We start from the raw sequence: 16,581 nt of genomic DNA, 5'->3' as shown, positions 1-16,581 counted from the left end.
TCAATGTCTTAATGAATAAACATCTAAGATAATTTGTGTACAATACAAGGTATGACATAACATGAGAAAGAAAAGAACTGATAATAATGACAACCAGGGCTTGGTTGGGCTTTAAGGAAAAAGGAAAACCCAGAATTTTACAACTTTGGATTTACAGAATTAGCTTGACTAGGTGATGGAAACGTGATTCATAAGGATTATCCTTTATATTAGTGGATATTTGATATATCTGTTCTCTTTCCACATACCTTAGTGGTCAATGCACCTTGTCAATTTGCTCAGTCATATATTCGTGTTTAATGCTTGATGGTTGGTTATATTTTCTTCTAACTATTTCTTCCCAAATAAGTAAATACATTGATTTGTCCATATATTTGTGTTCAATGATAAATCTAGCTGGATATAAATTAAATGAAGCATTTCTGTTTGCTTCCAGCTTTTTTTAAGCCAAAATGTGGTCTGTAAACTGTAGTTGAGTATTTTTGTTTCTTCTGAAAAGATTTAATGTACTGGTTCAAATAGGTTGATGACAAGGTCCAGTTCTGGGTTCCACAATTGGTATCAACTAATTGAGACTTAATTTGTCCTGCACGGCTTCCCCATGCTTTGCTCATATAGTCGTCTGGTAGGATCAGTTGTTGGATCCATGTGACAATTTTCTGAATGTTTCTTAATGCAACTAATAAAGTAGACAAATTAACAAATATGATGTTTCATGGAGAAGCGAATCAAGGACAAGACAAGTTGACAACAATAGTTTGGCTGTGAAACATGGGATGGATGCAAGATTATGTGAAGCTTATGGGGAAAAGTTCATAATCAATTATAATGGTGGTAGTTTGAAGACAACTTCCAGACTTTCATGATAGATGGAAATGAATGGAACTGTTCAAGGTTATCAATGGATGTCAACACCTTGATGGTTTGTGGCAAATTGAGTGGTAGTTTGAAGACAACTTCTAGACTTTCATGGGTTTAACCGTGTGATGATTTACAAGGTATGTTGCTTATTGATATCGTATGAGAGGGCGCATGGGATTTATAGATGGGTAGTAAGTGGTGAAAGGTTAGCAGGAAATTAAACAGTGTAAAATTTAGTGCTTCTGAGTTTTGGCTATCAACAGTCAGAACCTAAGTATCTTTTTTTTTTTTTTGGGAGGGGGGGTTAAGCAGACCCCTACCAGATATCCCTTGAGCCCCATGTGGCAGAGGGATTCGAACCTGGGCCTTCAGCTTGGCACAGGACCCTGCTTACCACATGGGATACCACCTCGGTGGTAGGACCTAAGTATCTTCCTTTCATGTTTTTCATAGTAGAGCATGTGCTATCTCCTATGAGTGAAAACTGCCTTCTAACTAGGGGTGGGCATTGGGCCGGCCCGACCCGGCCCGTTTACTAACAGGCCAGGTTTTGGCCCGGTTCTTAATGGGCTTGGGTTCGAAGAGCATCCCATGACCCGTCCCATTGGCCCATTATGACGCGGGCCGGGCAGGGTCCGGCTCTGCCCAAACCCATTGTTAGGTTATTTTTTTAATAAAATTAATAAATTATTTTTATAATTTCCAAAAAAAGAAAGAAAATGAAAAACGATAAAATTCAAAATTTCACATTTGATAATCTTCAAAGTATCCAAATCAAAAGTTCATAACAATATTTTGTCCATGACATAGTATTTGAACTAACAAATCAACGTCAATTTTCCAAAATAACATAAAGCACTATCTTGAATTCTAGTCCTATGCAAGACAACATGCTTTATTCAATCCATTGATATGTTTTACCTATATGCAGCATAACCTATAAAAAAACAAAAAAAACAAAGAAAAAATATTTAAAAATGATTGCAGTTATTCTAATCAAAGTTACAAACCCAGTCGCATAAAATTATCTTTCTCTCTCCTAAAATTAGTGCAAATAATTAGGTAAATAGTAAAGTTCCCATAAAATTAATGCAACTAATTAGGTAAATAATAATTATCAAATCACTATGTAATTAGTTAATTTCATTAATTTTTATATTATTAAAAATTAATAAATAGCTGAGGCCTGTTGCTGGCCCGATAGCCCGTGGGACGACCCGGACCCAGCCCACATATATAACAGGCCGGGTTTCAGCCCGGTAACTAACTGGCCCGGACCTAAATCCTTGACCAAAACCCGGCCCATGGCGGGCCTAGTCGGCTTGGCCCATCGGACTGCCCGGCCTGTTGCACACCCCTACTTCTAACTGGAGAAGGCAATAATTTTCATTGGGTATTCTGTGGATAGTATTAAACTTTGCGACAGTTTCAGGTTCTTGTAATTTGTAATATACATGAAGCACCTAACCGAATAGCTAACATTATAGAATGTAAACTGATAGGTTAATTCCCAACCTTTTTTTCTATTTCACTGTATATCTTTGTGTGAATTCATCATGATCCTAGAATCAACAAAGGCACATCTAACACTGCCTCAAAAATGTGGTTTGGCATCCATGGTTTATTAGAGTATCAGTCCATAAAATTACAGCAATTTGTCAAGCGATATCCCTGATTGTAATTTGTGTGCACCTGATGTGTAAAGGCAGGAGACGCCGGGTAACTTATGCCAATAGTGAGATGGACCTCGACCAAATTAAGCCATAATCCTGATTTGAGTTGATGATGTGCTCCTCCCACGAACAAAACTAGAAGAATGTTAGACGTGGAGCATAGTGTGATTGTGTGAATGCTAAAAACGTTGTTTTAACAGACATGATTTTCTAGAAGTTTCTTTTTTTTTGTGTTTTTGGGCCAAAATAAATAAAATAAATTAATTAAAATAATATGATAAAGAATATCAGATGAAAAAAACAGGGTGAAAATTTAATAAATGAAGTAAATAAAATGGTAAGGAATATCAGATAACAAAAGGAAGCTGAAAGAATCGTCTTAGACATCTTTTTCCTAAGTTGATAAAATAATTTAATGAGAAAATGATGATTCTTTTTGTGTATTGCACATTTCATTGATCTTTTAATATCTATCAGGGACGTTTGTTACACACCCACCCACAGGAAGGCACTTTCTGGTGAAAGGGATGCCGTATGAAAGAGTGCTTCCCCATGGGAGGTGGTTTGACCTCGCTGTCATAGAAAACAAGGATTGTGCATTTAACAAACGGCCTCTGATGCTTCTTTCCCACAGATGCACGTTTGTTTCACCTCCCCACCACCACCACCACCACCACCCTGCATTTTTTGCAACATTTTTCTGACTGCCTTGGTGAAGGCTACCATTGATAACTAAAAACTAACTTCAAATCAAACTCTCATGACCAAGAATCACATTTTCCTAAAAGCGATATGCAAGTAGCAATAACAAATTCCACAGTAAAGGGAACAACTAGAATTCCCATAATATTATCACATGCAGAGATACTGACATTTTACTGCTTTACGAGTCACCAAGGTTGCCAAACGTCAATATAAAAAAATTAATATTGACCATTCAATGGAGTTATGTGTATTCGGTGTTTGATCAAGTTACATATGAAATATTCAATGAAAAAAATTGCCTTGTGATGCCAATTTCTCATAACTGGATCATGTCACCTATCACACACTGAGGGTATGTTTGGTTGCATCTCATATGATTGTGAATCACATGAGATGGAATCAAATGTGATTTGAAGTCATGATTTCAAATCACATATTCCACCATGTGATTTGGAATCACATGATATTCAATTCAAACGTGATTTCAAATCACATTCTGTTTCTTTTTTTAGAGGAAGCAAACGTAATTTCATGGTGGTAGGTGTTAAGCAATCACCATCCCAGTCATGAAAAAGACAGCAAGATGAAGAAGAACAAGAACATAAGTGATGCAGATTTAATTATTCCACCCCAGCCAGTGAAGATTGTCATCAGGCCATTTGCTGGTGTCCTTGACGATGCGGATTTGGTACAGGCTGGCCCTTTTGTCCTCGAGTATCCCACCTATTCCTCTCATTCCATAAATATCACCACTGATAAAAGGCACCATATCCATACATATCTGAACTTTCGTCCATAACAAAAGATCCTTAGGAGCAAGCAACAATGCGCTAACACAAGGCTCAGCTAGGAAGGACAAATCCAATTTCGGCCAGGCTTTCTGAAGAAGCCACATGAAAGCTGGACAATAGCAGAAGAGGTGTGAGGGAGACTCAGCAATGGCGCAAAAGTAGCAGACGCTCACAAGATGGAAGCCACAGCACTTAAGGTGCTCTTGAGTGGGCACCTGATGAATAGAGACAAACCAGCCAAAGACCAGCCCTTAATCCAGAAAGTTTGGCCAAAATTAGAAATCACATTCTGTTTCTCATTTGCATGAGATTCCAAATCATATTTGAATGCAACCAAACATACCCTGAACGTTATTCAATTTATGTAAATCAACCACATTTTATAGATTTCATCACTTTAACGAGTTCAACAAAGTCGCTTCCAGTAAGAGGCTTTTAACTAAATTGTCTCAATTCAAGGCATAAGAATGGATCAATCTTTAGCCATTTTTGCAATTCAATACAATGGACATCAAAAAGTTTCAAGGATGGCACCCATTTCTCTAAACGGCTCATACAGAGTTTGGCTTTTGGAGCAAGGCAAACAAAACTGTAAGGTGAATTTACATGGATTAACTTTTTTTTCTTTTGTTTGGATGTTCAGAGCCCTTCTATATCTCTCATGGATCAAAACTACAATCTTAATATGCTGCCGGAGTCACAAGCCAACATAAATTGGAATTACAACCAGCAAGTTAAAATTATGACAAACGGGATCACGGAAACCAAGGCAGGCCAACCCAGCACAGGTTCTCACCCACCCCCAAAACTGGAGCCTAGCTGACCAGAGCCATGTCCTTCAGATCCACATGGCTCTATTATGAACTCTGATTTCTCGTTTGTGCACTTGTGTATACATCTTACAATCATATATCCAAGCTGCCCACGTCAATCAAGCCTGCATTCGTCTGAATGAGCTCCTTCCGAGCATCAACCTGAAAATTTAGAGCGGAAAATTAAAACATAGTAGTATCTGACACAGAACAATGGGTCAGGACCATGGACTAGTTCTACAAAATCTAGTCCCTCATGACGTGCCTCTTGAGGGCCTGAGGCACATTCTGCAACATGACAGACTTTGAGAGTATGTTTGACACGCAGGACACCTTCTCATGGACAAAGTGGCTAGCTGGATGGAGTGTTCTGCGTTTGACACTCAGGATAAAGTGGTTCCAACTGGGGCCACTTCATCCCTGTGCAGTGTAATCAGGCGGGACGTGCTTGGGGAGCAACTGGCACGTTCTGGACAGAACGCCACCCGTATGTCCGGGCAGTGTTTGTCCAGCGCATCAAGTGCAGTCTGAAGAGCCAGGCTACACCAGGCCCAAGAATGTACTAGTAGGCCTATTTAAGGTCAAAAATCTACTCTGCAATGGACAGATTTGAGTCGCAAGGTTTCCTTTTTTTGTCTTTTTTCCTATTTTTGGGGGTTTATACTGTCGCTAACAAAAGCACAACACAGAAGTATAGAAGCATTCACTTTGACTTACCCTACTGCCCATAAGTGCAGAAAACACATAATTTGCCTCTGCAGCATCTTCAACAACTAATTGTTTTAGCAACCTTTGCTCTGGATTAAGGGTGGTTTCCCACAGTTGTGCTGGCATCATCTCTCCAAGGCCTGTTACAGAGGAACAACATGACATGCAAAATGAAACTATAGCACATTCAGCAAAAGCATGTCTAGAGTGATCGCATCAAAGAACTTCTCTCGAGAATCTTGTGTGCATCGTCTAAATATAGAGAAAGATAATGATGCAAAAAAAAAACTTACCTTTGAACCTTTGAATGGTAATAGGTGTATCAGGTGGCAAAGAATTTTGCAGCTTTTTCAACTCTGCCTCACTGTAACAGTAGTAAGACTGTTTACGACGTTCCACCTACTTTTTCATGGTAAATAAGAAATTCAAGGTGAACCAATAAAAACCACATGATTTATCTCAAAATGATGGAGGGGGCCATAATCCCTACCTTACCTTGCATATAAACATAAATAAATACATAGATAAAACTGAAAAAAAAAAACGCACCTTGTAAAGTGGCGGAACTCCTACATAGATGCAACCTTCTTCAAAAAGTGCCTTCTTTTTAACCAAAAAAAGGCAAAAAAGATAATGTTAATGGCATAAAGGAAACAAGCACTGTGCCTCTCAGGCACAGGTTCAATAGGATCCCGATTTTCCTAACGCATGCAACAGGTGACTTGCAAAAAATACTCTCAAAGAAAGTTCCTATTGCTAGGACAAACCAGCTGCCGTGAGAAAATGAGAGGATGCATAATGTAGTACTGAACATAAAAAGCTAAGCTTGATTTATACATGGCCTAAATTTGCGCAACCTCAGATCAGAAGCTTAGTTGCATTGTTTGAATGAGTTTTAAGACAGTCCAATCTTGCTAGCAGTTTGGCTAATTTACCAGCCTAATCTCTCAGATGGACTAACAGAAAGACTAAAAATACAGGAGCATTTTTAATTATACCTGGTATCTAAAGAAAAATGTCAGAAGAAGAGTACGGATATGAGCACCATCAACATCAGCATCAGTCAGAATGATGATTTTGTGGTAGCGAAGGGCCTCTTTCTTAAATTCCTCTCCCTAAGGTAACAAAAATAAAGTGGGTAAATGGGAGGAACAAAGCAGCCACATAGATAATGATAAATGAATAGAATGTACCAACCTTCACACCAAGTCCCAGTGCAAGAATGAGATTCTGAATTTCTTCGTTTTTATACATAGCTACATCATCCTTGCGTTCAACATTTAGAATTTTACCCCGTAAGGGCAGAACGGCCTGCACAAAGATGTTCTGGTCAAATCAAACAACCAAACAACAAAAATACCTATGATTTCTTCAGAGAAGATGTCAATAAATTACAAAAGCTTCACTATACATCATACAGAAGTAACAAGAGATCATATTTGTTACACCAATATATTCTAAGTTCTAACAACTGCATGAATCAATCCATGAGTGTGATGATTAGTTGCGCCACAACCCCATCTTGGCTCTAGGTGAGCCAGCAGATACTAGTCCAAAACACTTCCATCCAAAAAACAAAGATTAAAAGGTCCTCAGAAGCATCTTACCTGAAATCTCCTATCACGGCCTTGCTTTGTACTACCTCCAGCAGAATCCCCTTCAACTATAAAGATCTCTGCATTTTGAATACCGTTTAGAGAAGTACAAACATTAACCCTTGAATTATATAAAGTAATGACTGCTCTTCCGAGAAATGGAACTGTTAGTCCCAAACCCTAATACATCAAAGAGAAGACACAGATATACAACAATATGCCCTTTCATTGTACCATAAAATACCAAAAATCAAATGGAGGCAGAAGGTGCTGGACCTACGTCTTACTGTAAAAGCCACTTACAGCCTAAATGCAACATAATGCAACAACGAAATACTGAAAATAAAGTGAAACACAACTCATACAAAAAAATTTGAAGAGCTAATTATGCCCATTCACCGTATCTGTTCAATGCAAATCGATCTATTGAATTTTGGTTGTGCAATACACAAACAAATGTTCAGCCTCGGAAGATTCATTATAAATCTGTCAACGTACATGTAGTAAGAACAAAACACCTGAATCCCTACTTTTTTTAATTCTTTTAGTCAAAATCAGTAAATACATACTGATGCCATAAGCACCTAAACAACTATCATAATCTGAGATAACATTTAAATGAAACAAGAGAGCACTTGACAGATCTTCAACTAATGTTTGAGAATACAACATTTAGGGCAAGTTTGCCAACCTACTTTCTCATCTGGCAAAATAGCTCATTTTTCTCAGGTGAAAAGTTTTCCAGAAGTTTGCAATGTGATTTATTTTCTCATGGCAAAATGACTTTTGGATAACTGGAGAAAAACCACCCCACTCACCCAGCTCATTAGCTTAAAACCCTAGGGCACTTGCTCACCAGGGAGTACACTCAGGCTCGACCTCGCAGCAAAGGATGTGCACCCATGGGTTTCAAACTTGTGATGAATCATCAACTTGGCGACATTCACGAGCCATCCCTACTGATGAGCAGAGCCCTCATGAGACAATCAACATTCACAGTTGAGAAAATTCTCCTGTGAGACTTTTCTCCGATTCTCACCCCAAGGAAACAATTTTAAGCTATTTTCTCAGGTGAAGCAAATTACTTCACACTAGGAAACATGCCTTGATTGAAATCCACTCTCACACCAAGTTTTTAAACCATACACAATTAAGGATTCTAAGGATGCTTCCAGAATAGTTCAAATATTAACAGCAACGATATAAAGGGAAATCCACAGTTAGAAACAAAAATCATAGTGCAGAAAAGGCGAAAATCTGTCTCATTAAATGGGATTATTCATCTAGATATGTAACATTGAACCTTGATGTTATTCAAATCCAGAACAAGAATAAAACACCTCAATCAGTAATTCTGAGCATAATATACCAGATTCTTCAGGATTCGTTGCAGAGCAATCTGCAAGCTTTCCAGGAAGAGATGATGATTTCAGGACACTTTTTGTTCTAACTAATTCTCTTGCTCTTTTAGCTGCCAAAGCTGCCTGAAAAATAAATCAATTATCTCCTGATCGTCATTTTAGGACACAAAACCTTCAATTCATATAACAATCAATATTTACAAAATCGTCAGTGACAACAAGATCAACAACCCTAGGAAGACTCAGGTCTAAGAGAGCCCAAGAAACAGGTATATGACCAGGTTTACTATGCAAGACTGCAAGAACATTAGCAAAAAAAAATTAAGGGTTATTTGTTCTAAAATGGAAAAAAAGGGACACTTCAAAATATTAGTAGAAGACCTGTTATGCAACTTAAAACATGAGACTCCTAACAATTCCATCCACTCCTCAAGTGAAAAACAGTATACCGCAAAAGATTTTTAATAATTCACAAAAAGAAATCTGTAGATAAGCAAATCATAATCAAAAGATAAAGGCACCTAAAATTAGTATAAGCATACATCATACAGATATCTTATCTTATTCTGCAATCACCACTGCTAAAGCTCATTACTCAGCACTTGCTATAATGCAAATTTTGGGACTCATGAATTACTCTCTCCCCATTTTTGTTTCTATCACATATGCATATGCAGACATGGAGACAATTTCCAGAATCAGAGCTATAATAGGCGAAAAATTTTCTTATTGACCACCAAATTGGTGACAAAATGCTTTAACAACGCACACCTCCCACCCCTCTCCCCCCAACCAATAAGCAGATAAATGCAGGTTACATGATCACTATAAAACAACATATAAACAAACAAATCAGAACAAGACAGACATGAAGAGTAACTGATAATCAATAATCCTTGTAAATAAAGACTGACAGAAAATGCAAGAAAAGGAAATGCCAAAACAAGACTTATTTTCATGCCAACTCATGTGATATTGGGAAAGTTGTTTCCAATTGTGTTTTCACTAAACTGTCGACAAACCAACTCAACTACACATTTGAAGATAATAACATAAAAGTAGTCACTCTAGAAACACAAACATCGCAAAGAACCTAGAAAAAGTTTCTTGAAGGTGGTCTATCAAAAATGAATTTTAATCATTATAGTTTCAATTACAACTGCAGAAGGATACCTTCAGTGCATTAAGGGACTTTGAGAGAATTGAGTCCAGAACATCTGGATGCAACTCCAGGTACTCGGTCAGGTGTTCTTGCACGGTTTGATCCACCACTCTTCGTACCTCTGGGTTACCTAACCTTGTCTTTTAAAGTAAACAAGTAAGCAAACACATAAGTACAATAGAATGGCTATAGAAACTCAATGAGGTAATTCTAAACAAAGATATGCAGAAATTCTTAGCAGGACAGAAGCAAGTACTTTCTAGGGTACAAAAAGAGACGAAGAGAAAAGAATTAAAGATTGTTGTCAGGATAAATCAGAATCAGAAAAAAATGGAAGCAACCTTAGTCTGTCCTTCAAATTCCGGACTTGGAACTTTCACTGAGATGACACAAGCTAGTCCTTCTCGCACATGCTCACCGCTTAAAGTAACATCCTTTTCCTGAATAGCAAAAGAAGCCAAATACAAAGTGAAGTCAGAAGATCTCAAGCGAGCAGTCAATATATTGTCATTTCCCTCTGAATTTTACTGGCATGCACTGGTCTTGCATACATCAAAAATGTCCCAGTGCATCAAAAGGCTGCTCCTGTCAGCAAACGTAGTTGTTACACCTGTTATCAAAATCGTTTTACAACCATGTGGCAGCAGTAGTTTAATTGAGTATGAATTGCAACTAGAATCCTCTCTTTTCATGCAGTTCTTTATTGCCTCTCTCAAATATAAAGTAACAATCTGTAATCAAATAATAACGAAGAATATTTGAGATAGAAATTGGCAGCAAGCCAAAACACAAGCCACTATGGGCAATACAAATGCACTAAGGCACAAGAGAGTGAGAGCAAGAGAGAGCAAACATATAAAAAATATATTTTTATTAATAAGAATGCTTACAAAAAGCATAACATACAATGGGAAATAAGGCCCATTAAATAGGCTCAAGAGGCTAGAACTAGCCGTTAGGAGTGCCAAATGGCTAGTCTTAACACACTCCTAATGACTAGTTCAACAGCTATAAATCAAAAAATAAAAAAGGAAAATGTAAGAAATAAGAAATAAAAAAATGCATTTTTTAATGATACATATTATACATTATATATAAACTACGTATTATATATATATACATACATATAAACATATATACATCAACATTTAACATCACCTTCAAACTTACGGTGAGATCACCAAAAGTTTGTTAAGAGAAATCGCTGTAAAGGTAGGACTTTGGTAAAAAATCCGTGATTTGATATTATGAAGGGAGCAAATCAATAGCTGATTTCAAGCTATGTCACAGGGATTCGGCTAGCAGGGTGTCGCACCCGCGTCGACGCGACTCGACGCGGGTACGGGTGCGGCATCGGGTGCGGTCAACCCGACCCTGGGTGCGGCACCAGGTGCGGTCAACCCAACCCTGGGTGCGTTGACCTTCCGACAAGGAGTAGAGGAGGAGGGAAGAGCACAACAAAGGGCCATTGGCTCCTTACCGGCCTTCCGACGCACCACCGGGGAGAGGGAGGGAACGACAGGGGACTGCCGACCCTCCGGCGACACAGAGAGAGAGGGCCAGGGGCGGCATGAGCCACCGACCTCCTGCCGACACCTTGATTGGAAACAGAGGAGAGAGGGAGGGCACGACAGAGGTTGTCGGCCCTCCGTCGGTTCACCGGTGACCCAACCGAAAAGGAAAATCGCAAGGAGAGGCTTTTTACCAGCGAGGTCACGGCGACGACGGCGGCAACGATGATCGGGAGGAAGAAGAGGGGATGGTGCTGAGCTCGCAGATGCACACAGGGGATGGTGGTGTTCGGGAGTATACCGGTTCTCCGACGAGTCAAGAGAGACGAGGCAGACGGAGAGCGATTGAGAGAGAGATGAGGAGGGCGATCGGGAGGGTAGATGAGGCGGAGGAGGGAGGCGCAGGCGGTGAGGGTCCCCCCCCCCTCTGCGATTATTTGAAGGCTCGGGGGACGCCCGATTCAGGAAACCCCGAAGGGGTTTCCTTTCTCAGAAGAAGGGGAGGCTGTGGGGGTTTGAAATATGTGAGGGTTTTAACCCTCGCATTCGCATGCTAATAGCCTTAATGGGTTATGGGTCAGGACCGGATCCAGATCCGACCAGAGTCCAAAAGGATTTTTTTTACGTGGGATTTTACAATAGAAGCTGAGGTTTCTGGATTTGTCCGATTGTTAGTGTTTCTCAACTCTCCCTGAAAATACAAGCATGCTAGAATGCTTGCCAAACATCGACATGAGGGGGTTTTCAGCAACAAGAGTCAGGCAGGGCTTTAGATGGGCCTGAGTCTAGTTCGGGCCAGACCGGGTGGGCTCAATGTCTACTCCTAGGTCTTGTTCAATCTTGAATATAAACGCTACGTTTCATGGATACTTCAACTTACACTTGTGTCATGTCCTCATCTGTCTCATTTGCTTCCAAAAGATTCTTGCTGAATAAATTTCTCCAACTCTCCAACTGTTGATGCTAGAGTTTTTTTTATATAAATAATATCATATATATATATATATATATAATTTGTTTTTGTCGCACCCCACACCCCCGCACCCAAGGTTTTTGAAAGTCTCGCAACCGCACCCATGTGACTTAGATTTTAAGTATTCTTCCTTAGAGTAATGATAATTATGATTGCAGGTAATATATATGATGTTTTTGTTATCACAACATAACTTTGATGGTTCAGAAACATTCATGCCCATATCTATAAAAAGAGTTTGCAATCAAACGACCTCGGTTGTTGTTGTAGTCATAGTCATATATTCAACTTCCGTGGAGATCAATGATACATTTTGTTGTTTTTTACAATGCCAAGATACAAGAAAATCACCTAGGAACACAAAGAAACCAGTGGTTGAGTGTCGATTATTGAGATTTCTTCTTCAATCTAAATCGGTATAAACAATAACATTTAAATAAGAGGATGATAAGAAAAGCCTTTTGGAGATAGTATTCTTTACATATCTGACTATTTGCAACATGACACTCATTTTAACTGAAGTCGGCGCATACTGAAATTGACTTGCAGTATGCACTGCATGTGCAATGTCTGATCTAATAATAAACAAGTAGGTTAATGATCCAATAAGTTGTCGGTAAGGAGTTAGTAAAAATCCATCTTCAACTCTCATTTTGGCATTAACTAGTTTTATAATATGTGATTTCTGAAAGAGCAACAATATCAGTTGTGAACTTCATTTGAGATAAAATGTATCCTTTTGGTGAGTAAGCAACTTTAATACCTAAGAAATATCTCAAAAAAAAAAAAAAAAACAGTCATGTCAAAAGTTTTTTTAAGCATAGTTTAATTTGTTCAACCCTTTTTCTTATCACTTCCGGTGATGATCATACCATCGACATATAGGAGTAATATAACAAAAGTGAAACATGTAGATCTTATAAAAAGAGCAATGCCAATATAACATGATTTAAAATCAAGATCCAACCTTAGTTGTTATAGGTGTTAGGCAAAGCCTAGGCGGTGATCCCCTAAAAATGCCTAGGTGGGGCCGAGGCAGTACTCCAAATAAAAATAAATAAAAAAATACAAGAAACATGTATACAATATAAAATCAATCAACAATAAGTAATAGACAAATAATATATTTTTGAACACTCTAAAGCAATTATATTACATAACCTTAACTTGCTCAAACAAATTAAGAATAAATTAACAATTGAATAAAGAAACAATACAACTAACAATGTGCACAACAAGTGGATTATTCTCTCTTTTTTTTATTTGTTGCATATAAACGATTCCAATATATCTATTAATGACATTGAGTGTGGTAATGATTATCTTCATATTGATGGGGTTAGTCCCCTTGAGAGGGATTATTCCCTTAATGAGAACTCCAATGAAGTTCGTGTGTATACCCGACGTGAGGGTGAAGGACATCAAAATGCTTTTGAAAACTATTCACAAAATTTCTTGTTAGAACATACAGAGAAATCTTTATTTAGAAAAACTCCTAGAATCTCTAAGTCTCCTCAAAGCTTTGTGCCCTATAAATCATTTTACCTAAGATATAGGGCTTATCTGATGATGTACTATGCCTATCATGAACCCGCTAACTTCCATGAAGCCAAACAACATTCACATTGGGTAGATGCTATGAAATTAGAATTAAAAGCTCTCAGCAAAGCCAACACATGGAAAGAAGTAAATCTACCATTAGGAAAAAAGGCTATTAGGTGTCGATGGGTTTATAAAGTAAAGACCAAAAGTGATAGCTCTTTAGAAAGATATAAAGTTAAGCTAGTTGCAAAAGAGCATATGCAGGAGTATGGTATTAATTATGATGAAATCTTTGTGCATGTTGCTAGAATGACTAGTATTAGGACTCTAATTGCCTTAGCATCAATCAAACATTGGCCTATTTACCAATTAGATGTCAAAAATGCAATTCTAAATGAGGATCTTTGTGAAGAAGTCTATATAGATCTTGGGTTTGATATTAAAAAAGAGAAAGTTTTAAAACTTAAAAAATCCTTTTATGGTCTTAAGCAAGCTCCAAAGGCTTGGTATGACCGTTTTAGAAAAATTGTTATTGACAATGGATTTGACTCTTGTTATCACTCTTTTTGTTAGAAATGCAGGTAGCAGTATAACTATTTTGTTATTATATGTTGATGACAATGTTGAGAAAAGCGTTGAGGCGTAGCAAAGTGTAAAGCATAAGCTTCACAAAAAATATTAAAAAACAACTAAATAAAAATAATAATAATAAATGTGCACCATTTATGTTCTTTTTCATAATATTTTAAATGCTACTCTTTCATAATTTGTTTGACTAACAAAATCTTTTATTGATTTTTCAGGTTATATTCTTACAATAAGATTGTCCACTTGCCGAAGATCATGGTGTTTCACTCTGACCTAATGATGTCGCAAAAGGATGTGTCATACAACCATTGTTGCTCAAATTTAAAGAGACAAGCAGGCCTCGCAGACAACAATTAGCACTAATAAACAAGCCAAGCAAACCGAATAGCACACGCTCGAGCTCAGGCTCGGCTCGTTTACCAGTAGACCGAGCTTGTGACTCAGCTCATGCTCATGTTTAACCAAGCTGAGCAATAGTCTGGCTCATCCCTGAAAGAATAAGAAGAAAAAAAAGAAGAAAAGGAAGAAAAAAAAGAATATAAAAAAAAACATAGAAGAAGAAAAAGAAGAATCAAGAAGAAGGTTAAGAAAAACGAAAAAGAAAAAAGAAGAATAAGGAGAAAATGGGAAGAAAGGGAGAAAAGAAAAAAGAAGAAAAAACGAAAGAAGATGGAAAGAAAGGGGAAAAGGAAAAAGAAGAAAAAAAGGGGAAAAAGAAAAAGAAGAAGAAAGAACGAAAGGAGACAGGAAGAAAGGGGTAAAGAAAAAAGGAGAAAAAGAAAGAAAACAGCGAGAGAGTATCATTTGTTGTCGAAAGCTCCCACCAGAACAGTGAGCCAATCAACGGAGCGGTGGAAGGGAGGTAGAGTAGGAGAGCGAGAGAAGGGGAGATGACCTAAAACCTTCTCCCTTTCGTTTTTGATAAAAACATTTGTTTTGGTTTTTTAACAACATTAAAGTGGTCAAATGGGGCCTTTGACCTAATTTGACCAGCTTATATAAGTGTGTGCTGCATGTGTGAGGCGCGCCTCGAGGTGCATGAGTTGCATGCCTCGCACCTTAATGCGCTTTTTAGGCGCGCATTGAGGCTTAGTAGGTTGTGCCTCGCTTCAAGGTGTGCTTTTTACGACTCGAAGCACATTTTTAACAAAACTTGTTGATGATATGATTATGTTCTTAAAAGAAATTTTTGTATGCCTAACCTTGGATTTCTAAGAAATTTTTTAGGTATTGAAGTTGCATATTCCCCTAGAGGGTATGTGTTGTCCCATATGAAACTTGCATCAGATATAATTGGTAAAAATGGAGCTTCTTTAGAAGATCCTACTCGGTATCGCCAATTGATTGGGTCTCTTACATATTTATCTATCACCAGGTCAGACATCACATGCGGTTCACGGTGCAGGTCAATTTCAATACACACCTACCACTATTCATGTGGCAGTTGTCATGCGTATTGTCAGATATCTAAAGCAAACGACAAACGGGTTTTTTTATCCTCTTTTTCATCTCCTAGTTTAATTGTTTATACTAACTCTAATTGTGGTGGTAACCTTAATGATTGTATTTCTACCACAGGATATTGTATTTTCTTGGTGATTCGTTGATATCATGAAGATGTAAGAAATAACAAAAGGTGCCATTGTCTTCCACTGAAGTTGAATATAAGGCAATAACGATCGGTACCACTAAAATTGTATGGATGCGGAGTTTGCTCAAAGACATGGGGATCATCATCTTGTTAAAATATATGTAATCATGTATATATAAACATATATATATATATAACATCATGCTCGATAAAGGGTATTTCTGTAATTCTGTCCAATAGAGGCATTTTAGTATTTTTACTTTTCTTTTATCTCCCTTTTCTTTTTCTTTTTCTTGTTTTTATTTTTATTTTTCTTGATTGTAAATGCATTAAATGCATTGCATTGGGGGTCCCAACTAAGAGTCGTTGGACCCCCAGCAGTCACAAATGTGACCGTTGGGGGCCCAACGAGTCCTTATTGGGCCTTCCAATGCCCTCTCTCTCTCACTCTTTTCTCACTTACTCTCCTTTGCTTATAAATAGAGGGGCAATCCCCTATGTAACTCATGGCTTTTCAAGCCCTCGTTCAATAAAGTTTATATTTTTTATGTGTTGCCTCTTTGAAGGCTTCTTGTGTTGTCCCTTAGTGGACTGTTTCTATATTCCCCATTGTGGGTTTGGGTTTGTCCATTCATTGGACCGTGTGAATGCATTAAGCATTCTTGTTATACCTTTCTGCATACTTTGTTACATGGTATCAAAGCTCGG

General features: G+C 38.0%; 1 protein-coding gene across 1 annotated transcript in view; it reads right to left on the bottom strand.

Annotated features, from left to right (window-relative positions):
* Window positions 1-4,622: 4,622 nt before the first annotated feature.
* Window positions 4,623-16,581, bottom strand: part of LOC149814145 (DNA gyrase subunit B, chloroplastic/mitochondrial-like) — a 58,765-nt gene continuing 46,806 nt past the window's right edge. Inside the window, exons 12-21 of the mRNA XM_089989077.1 lie at window positions 10,010-10,108; window positions 9,680-9,808; window positions 8,515-8,629; window positions 7,158-7,225; window positions 6,748-6,861; window positions 6,549-6,665; window positions 6,100-6,153; window positions 5,844-5,949; window positions 5,560-5,690; window positions 4,623-5,004 (exon numbers count right to left, since the gene is read on the bottom strand). Of these exons, the coding sequence (XP_089845203.1) occupies window positions 4,936-5,004; window positions 5,560-5,690; window positions 5,844-5,949; window positions 6,100-6,153; window positions 6,549-6,665; window positions 6,748-6,861; window positions 7,158-7,225; window positions 8,515-8,629; window positions 9,680-9,808; window positions 10,010-10,108 (1,002 nt within the window). The 3' untranslated portion in view covers window positions 4,623-4,935. The remainder of the gene's footprint in view (window positions 5,005-5,559; window positions 5,691-5,843; window positions 5,950-6,099; window positions 6,154-6,548; window positions 6,666-6,747; window positions 6,862-7,157; window positions 7,226-8,514; window positions 8,630-9,679; window positions 9,809-10,009; window positions 10,109-16,581) is intronic.

The sequence above is a fragment of the Nuphar pumila genome, chromosome 15, assembly GCF_984573655.1.
Source record: "Nuphar pumila chromosome 15, dmNupPumi1.hap1.1, whole genome shotgun sequence".
Taxonomy (NCBI): domain Eukaryota; kingdom Viridiplantae; phylum Streptophyta; class Magnoliopsida; order Nymphaeales; family Nymphaeaceae; genus Nuphar; species Nuphar pumila.
The sequence above is the reverse complement of the archived record's forward strand: the minus strand, read 5'-3'. Positions and strand labels throughout refer to the sequence as shown.